Here is an 8181-nt window from a genome sequence, read left to right as displayed (position 1 = left end):
TTTAATTTTTTTTATTCATTTCAAATCACAATTTTTGAAGCGATTGCACTGCCCAGTGAGGGAAATTACGCACCCTGAAGCGATTTAAGTTCTAGTTTGCACAGAACTCTCTTTTTCAAAAACAAAAGTTGCCTTTTTGAGTTCAGTAAGAATTCAATTTATAGGGTGCAAGATAGAGAGGGGAGTTTTTATTCGTAAAAATTGAAAAAATATGATCACTATGACCTCCAACTCTACACATTTGATGGAATAAAGCATGAAAGGTTTCAAATAGAGACTAGAGCCGTTGGTGTACAAGGTAAAACAGATTTCAGAACGACACTAAAGAATAATGTTAAAAAAATATTTCAAAACAAGTAACAATAGCTCAATGATCTTCTTTTTCTTCTTTACTGGCATCGAATCTATGAAATTACAATGAGATTTCTTATAGTAAATGTTTTAGTTAAAGCATATTTGATTACGGCAATACTATCAATGTCGAAAAGTACGTAGAAAGATGTGGAAAGATCGTGTCTTAGTTCTTTTAATGCTTACAAATATCTTCTACAAACCGCTCTTTTGCTCAAGTCGAGCTCGATGCGCATTGTGTTAACCTAGTGAAATCTTTAACAAGTATGCGGGTATAACCGCATATATCAGGGACTTGCAACTTGCCGGGGAAATACTTTCAAGCACAAAACTTCTTGGTTATATGGTCTAAGACGAGTTTTCACCCGAATTTATTCATTGTAAGCACAAATATTTACCGTTATAAGAAAAATACGAATTCTCTATTTCATAAAGCTAATTCATATTTGGCCGATATATGCGATATAAAGTCACCCGGAAGTTCGAAAACCTTTACATTAAGTTTATGTATGGTGGCTAAGTGGAGTGGACACATAGTTACTATTATCAGGAAAGAGTTCTCTCCAAATTTTAATTATGGTATATATCTCACACGTTGACTGAAATTTTCGGCAAACACTGAACCATATGTACTGGGGTCCGTATATTCGGTTTTCTTCAGCTGTGATCAAGTTATTGTAGCTATAGAATTTTAATTCTGAAGAATTCAATTTTTATAGTAGTCCTTTGTAAGCTGCCATATAACAAATGTTGTATTTACTCAAAAGAGTTGTAAAAATAATAAATTATTATTGTCTATTTGTAAATCCAAAAAAATAATTTGGTAGTTGTCAGCTGTCAGCTGTCAAGTGTCAAATTCTAAGTTTCCTTAAACAAACCAAAAAGGAGTTGAGAAGTCTACTAATATTATTAAAAAAAAAAAAATACTAAATTATGAAAGTTTTGTGACTGTCAACTATCAACTATCAGCCTGTCTCTTATACACATCTAGATGTGTATAAGAGACAGGCTGTCAGCTGTCAAGTGTCAAATTCTAAGTTTCCTTAAACAAACCAAAAAGGAGTTGAGAAGTCTACTAATATTATTAAAAAAAAAAAAATACTAAATTATGAAAGTTTTGTGACTGTCAACTATCAACTATCAGCTGTCAAGTGTCAATTTATGAATTTACTTTAAAATCCAGAAATATGATCAAAACTTACTGTTAAAGTACAGCTGAAAAAATGGCTCTGATAATAATAATTTATAAATTAAAAAAATTAAGTATTTTGGTCTGTCATTAGTCAGCTGTCGCATGTCAACTTCTAAATTTGCTTTAGAAGGCAAAAGCAGTTGTAAAATTGGTTTAGCAATAGTAATATTATTTAAAAAGTTAAAGTAAGAAGCTTCTGGACTATCAGTTGTCAGCTGTCATACGGCAAATGCCATATTTACTATTATTTACTTAAAATCAGCTGCAAAATGGTTTAAACACAGAAAGTCAAGAAATGAAGTTTTTTGGATTGTTACTTGTCAGCTGTTACGGGGAGAATTCCCAGCTTGTTTAAAAGTACTTCAACAATGGTAATCTTCTTCAAAAAAGCTTTTGAGTTTGTCATTTGTCAGTTGTCAAGAGCCAAATTTTTAATTTGGTGCAAAATGCCAAAACGCCGCTAGAAAGTCATACAGTACTATAATAAAATTCTAGTTTTATTAAAAATGGTAAATTATGAAGGCGGTCAGTTGTCAGTTGTCATGTGTCAAATGCTGTATTTACTGTCGTACACTCGAAATCAGCTTTAAAATAGTTCAATAACAGCAATTATCATTTAAAATTGAAAACATTATGTTTTTTGGCCTGTCACTTGTCAGTTGTCACACCAATATGAATCATTTAAAATGATGGTCCCGTTAAGATTTAATCCGGTAAGACATATTTGCTGTCTAGATAATTGCTTTTCCACACATCTAATTGCTTTTGCAACTAAAATTTACATTAATCGGCTTAGTCGTCAAATTATTATGTTAACTAAAAGCATTTTATATGCAAATGGCAACACTAGTGCGAAAAAGCAATCAAGTGCTGCACTTAAAAGTGTTGCTCACAAGCGAGTTAACTTGCATTCCTTGCTAACACATGCAACAATAAAAACAACACATAGCGATGTTGTGAGCAAATTCTATTATATTGTTGACAGCGGAATGTCAGTGCTGACGCAAATGTCACACCTCACACCGCACGCATGAGCAGACACAGACATATGCATAAGTGTTGTAGATGAGAAAACGTTTGTGCATGTGTGCGTTTGTTAGCGGTGCAACTAAACGGATTTCCTTCAGACGCGTACATGCTGCATACACCTAGGCGCATATGTGTTTGCGGTGGCGCCAATAACTTGGCTCGCCTTGATGTACCGTGATGCGATACCGGCGCACAGGATATTCAATTTCCGGCTTAATAAAATTGCGTCAATGAGGAACTAATATAAAAATTATGTGCAAATATGCATGTGTATTTGAAAAGTATGCATGTGTATGTGTGTGTGTAAGAAATTGAATATTGGTGGCCTTCGCGTTGTCACAATGCCTATGTGTTTGCTTGCGGCAAAGAGCGCGCTTTTTAATTTAAAATTTCTATTGCTCATGCAACGTGCCACATAATGTTGCAAGCCTTTGATTCACTTAGTGTTGCGCGGCTATTTAATATGATTAGCGCATTGGCAATAGGATATACGCGACTTGGACATAAGTGATGGCACTTCCAACATTTTTACCATAATTTCCTCTTTATTATATGCTTTTATCGTAGCAAATGTATTCTCATCATTTTCTTCGTGTTGCTAATAGCCTTTAGTAATTACCTAAGTATTTTTTCTGTCCATTTTTATTTATCAGCGCTTATAATACTTTTTTTAAAGCTTCTAATTACGCTTACGCTCTCTGCTTTCCACACATTTACTCCATTTCATTTTTAATTTACTACTCCATTCTTTTAATTAATATTTGTTTTCATTATTTGCACTCACCTATAAAGCAGCGCACATCATAGCTGGTGCCGATCGGTGCGCCATAGTAACGTTTTGCCGGCACTAATTGCACACTTGGCGGCGCCTGTGGGGTTAGGGTGAGTGTGAATGGGTGTGCACCATCGCCAAGCCGCTTCACTAAGGCTTCCTGGAATGCAAAAAGACCGAAAAATTGTATTATTTTCTTAAAGGTAAAACTTAAAAGCCTAAGTATGAAATTAATAAGCAAAGTTGAAGAATGGAGTCATGTGTAGAAGTTCATGCAATTGAGGAAAGTGCTCTGATTGCCATTCATTTGGGAGTGACCAGAAACTATTATTTTACATATGTCTCAAACAGCTCACGACTTCCGGTATTAGACCAAGTATCCTCTGGTTAGCCAAAAAACTCCATTTGAAGGCGAGCTAAAGTGAGAAGGCGAACCATTCCTGGATTTGCGATAGGTTTGGGACCTGCCATGCATTTCAATGGGGGCTGAAAACTAATCGACATCCTCGGATGAGAGACCCCGCTTTTGATTATGACTATGGCCAACGAAATAAGGACTATGAATTGAGTGCATGCACATGGAATGTCCGGTCCCTTAATGGGGAAGGTACCGCTGCCCAACTGGTTGAATTCCTCGTATAAATAAAGGCTGACATCATCGCTGTCCAAGAAGAGCTTCATTATAGAATATGATTAGATGAAAGCATGCCCGATGATTGGAATTAAAGTGTGCTCCGCGCAATTGTACTCACAATCTGCGCTAACTAGTATGGCTTTAGACCTGGAAAATCTAATATCGATCAGATTTTGACCATGCGTCCTAACCTGGAGAAGACCCGTTAGAATAAGACCGACACACACTACAACCGCGTCGTTTGTTCTGCTTTCCACAGGTTGGATTAAGAAGCGAAGCAAATGTGTGTGGTACTGAACGTGGACATGACGAAATAACTCCAGTCCTCGTCACTGTTGGTAGTCATAACTTCGAAGTCGTAGATTATTTTGTCTATCTTGGAACTAGCATAAACACCAACAACAACATTAGCTGCGAAATCCAACGCAAAATAAATCTTGCCAACAGGCGCTACTGAGTAGGCACTAGAGAAGTTAAGTACTCTCTCGAATAAAGACCAAACTCTACAAGATACTCACCCGTCCTGCTATATGGGCGGCGGTATGGACGATTGACAGTTGTTGAATCGGCGTTACGAGTTTTCCAGAGAAAGATTCTGTGGAATATTTATGACCCTTTGCGCATTGTCGAGTACTGAAGTCGATTGACCGACCACGGCACATTAGTGCTGATATTCGGCAATGACATTAACATACTTCGACGAGTCATGTCGCTCGAATAAATAGAAACCAGCTCCGATAGTATCTAACGCAGTACACTCCATTGGAGAGACCAGGTAAAGAAGGTCCTGTCTAGATTTTTAGTCTCCAATTTGTGTCAAACAGCGAAAAGAAGAAACGGCTGGTGCTGTTTTGAACTCGGCTGTAACCGAATAAGCGGTGTTTGCGCCAATAAAGAAGAATAAGGATATTTTAATGTCTTCTGGGATTTCACTAGCTACTTGTGTCTTTAGCGCTAAACCTTATTGGGTCCGAAAAGTCTTTTGTGTGCTGTCTTGCAGCCAGTAAACAAAATTGCAATTTAAATTTTGCAAGTTAACAACTTAGTGGTGTAAATGCGCACATATACATGCAAAAACATTCCTACCTACAAACTGCTGAAATTCGTTGGAAAATTTGAAATAGAAATCTTACGCTGCCGCATCCACCCAGTCCTCAAATCTCAAAATAATGCGCTCGCTATGAAGAAGTTTTCGTCAAATGAAGAGGCAATTGACCAAACTGTAGCCTCTTTTGAAGCAAAGGGGAAATAGTATTACAAAAATGATATTGAAACTTTGCAGGTTGAAGGAAAAAATGGAGTAGAAGAGTCAGGCTGAAACATCATTTGAGTAATTAAACTAAATAACCAACCATTTAAATACATTCACCGCAATATGTGAAGGCAAAAACAAATCTTTCGTTTATTCGAACGCAAATTGCACCGCAAATTAAATTCAAATTACTTTGTTTACTGAATGTGAAAGCTAAGAATAATTGAAATAAACAATTTTATTGACGTAAAATATTCACTTGAGAAAGAGAAATATAAACTGTAAACCTATTTGTCTGTGTCTTGGACTTACCTGCAGTGGACTGAGTGACTCACGCGCCGGCTCCTCATTTCTTGGCCAGACCTGATGTAGCGACATAATAGCCTCATTACAGAAACGCAAACCCATCACCTCCTCATCCTCGCGGCCATAACTGTAAAATGTAGAAAAAATGAAATGGAAATAAATAAATTGTGATTTCACTTGCAAATGTGGAGCTACTATCACTAGCTAACACTTGGACTACGTGATCGAAAAGAGATACTTGCTTGTTTATAAGTAAGAGTGTTAAAGTGACGTCACAGTTTGAGGCGACTGTAGAAAGTATAAGATTCAAACAAACGGAGATGATTGGAAGAGGAAAGAAAATCGGAGGTAACATCTGTATAGCCAACGCCTTGGGATAGTAAGAAAATAAAGAACAGAAAATTTTGCGAAAATCTTCAATTATCTAAAAGCAGCTCCAAGTCCTCAGCGAAGGAGTCTAAAAATGACGTGATGAAATTCTACAATCTGAAACTAAAATGAAACTTATATTTTCTTAGGAAATTACAAACGATCTCTTTCTAAAATATCGTATTGTTGTTTGCAAACTGGGCATTTGGAAGCTTAGAAAAATTTCAAAGCAATTAAAGTACATTTTAATGCACGGACGATCTTGAAAAGTGTAATCAAAGTCTTGCACACTTTGGCTTGGCTCTGGAGGTACTGTAATATCACTTTTTTATGGGTTGCTGTTGTTGTTACGTAATCTCCGTTAGGATGCTAAGGATTAGAAGAGTTATCCTCGAGGTCATCCAATGGTATTCCCAGTAAACGTGTTGTTCCGACGGGTTCAGAATGTACGGAAAAGGGTGTCAGATGTGTAGGCTTAGGAAGGCACGAAAGGAGGTGGTTAGTGTCATGCGGGGACTCACTATACGCTGGACATATGTTTGGTATGCCAGCATTCTGGAAAAGTAGCAGTTTGCTACAGTATCCAGAACGAAGTTGTGAAAGATGTTAAGTGCATGCCTGACGCTTGTTGCGTCCGAAGTCTGGTCGGCGTATTGCTTTATGCCGTCGACATAGCTAAAGAAGGACCTTTTGATGTTCCTAGGAAACGGACATCCTGTCGTAGTCCGGAGTGCGGTCGTCTGACATGTTTGTATCGTCCTCGTCTGCGTTTCAGTACATCCATATTGGTGCATATATGTAGGTCGTCGGAAGACCCCCAAGCTCGCATTTCATCGAAGAGCATAAGCACTTAAGCTTTCAGTAAAATAAGGAAGTTTGCCTGGCTAGAAAGAGCTGGCTTTGGATGAGGCAAAATATTATCGTGGAAGGATCTGTTGCTGCCTTTCGGCTTGTCACCTAACAATTTCATATGAATTCCCTAAGATTTAGTAAAATATCGGCATGCGAATCTAACTTTTACCAAGATATTTACTATATTTCTATTAGTGCTCTTTGAGAAGTATATATTTGATACGTATATATAGAATTCTTTATAACCGTGCAATACTCACCGGAAAGTCAACGTCAATTGTGCATAAACTCTGTAACCTTGTATCGCCTTGGGATCTACATAAATAATGCCACGCAATATAGCTGGATTATTGCCGGAAAGTGTGATCTCTCGCGAGGGTAAATAGAGTGTGAGCACACAATTTGGTGAAGTCTTCTTGTAGACACGTTGCGTGCCAAATTCATCCTTGTGAGCGCATCTGGTGGGAAGAGAAGACAAATAATTTAATTTAGTGTATAATATTTTAAACAATAATAAAAATAACCGAACAAGAGTTGAAGGCAGAAAATTTAATAATGAAATATTATTCACTAAAGAGTCTGTAGACAAGCAAGTTCTGAGCTTTTCATAGTGAGCACAAAAAGTAATTGTCATCCAGCAGCAAGCTTAACACGCTTATTATAAAGCCGTTGCCGCTGGAGCGGTGAAAACGAGTGTAGTGGCTGTGTGGCTGCGCTGTACTCTGCATTTCCGCAATTTGACAGCCAGAGACGAAAGATGTCCCTTCAAGCCACCAGCTTACTCCTTTATACATTGCTTGGAAGTTCAGCTCATGTCGCTCATTAATCACTTAATTATTTACTCAACGCTGCCCATTTGCCATTTCATTTTTTATATCACGCACACATTTATACACAATCTTTTATACTATATGCACACGTTCATACAAATAGTAATTCATTCATAAATATTTAATTTGAATGGCTGCAATTGCTGCCGTTTATATATATTTAATATGTAGGTGTGTGTGAGTTGATTTGCATATTTTGTATACGTATTTGTAGATGTGTATATCAGTGCGATTGTGTGGTTTTATGTTATTAATGAAATTTTAAATGTAGCAGTAATCAAAGAATTAATTTTTGCATTTCTCATTGTGCTGTCTTTAGTAAAAGTGCATCGTTTATTGCACGTGCGAAGCAACTTTTAAGCGTGAGTCATGATAATTTATTCAGAAAWTTAATTCCAATTGGAAATTGTGGTACATTTCAAAACTGACAGTTCTACGAAACTAAAGAAAAAAAAATGGATTTTTTGATTAATTTTTAAGATTTTTAAAATTTAGCAAGTTTTAAGCGTGAGTCATGATAATTTATTCAGAAATTTAATTCCAATTGGAAATTGTGGTACATTTCAAAACTGACAGTTCTACGAAACTAAAGAA

The 8181-nt window shown here is 36.7% G+C and overlaps 1 protein-coding gene across 1 annotated transcript in view; it reads right to left on the bottom strand.

The window, feature by feature from the left end:
* LOC108972354 overlaps window positions 1-8181 on the bottom strand; it is a 114584-nt gene that overhangs the window by 35127 nt on the left and 71276 nt on the right. The window contains exons 2-4 of the mRNA XM_018938907.1: window positions 7018-7215; window positions 5543-5663; window positions 3357-3504 (exon numbers count right to left, since the gene is read on the bottom strand). Coding sequence (XP_018794452.1) covers window positions 3357-3504; window positions 5543-5663; window positions 7018-7215 — 467 coding nt within the window. The remainder of the gene's footprint in view (window positions 1-3356; window positions 3505-5542; window positions 5664-7017; window positions 7216-8181) is intronic.

Source organism: Bactrocera latifrons, unplaced genomic scaffold (assembly GCF_001853355.1).
Source record: "Bactrocera latifrons isolate USDA-ARS-PBARC rearing strain unplaced genomic scaffold, ASM185335v1 scaffold_4, whole genome shotgun sequence".
NCBI lineage: Eukaryota > Metazoa > Arthropoda > Insecta > Diptera > Tephritidae > Bactrocera > Bactrocera latifrons.
The sequence above is the reverse complement of the archived record's forward strand: the minus strand, read 5'-3'. Positions and strand labels throughout refer to the sequence as shown.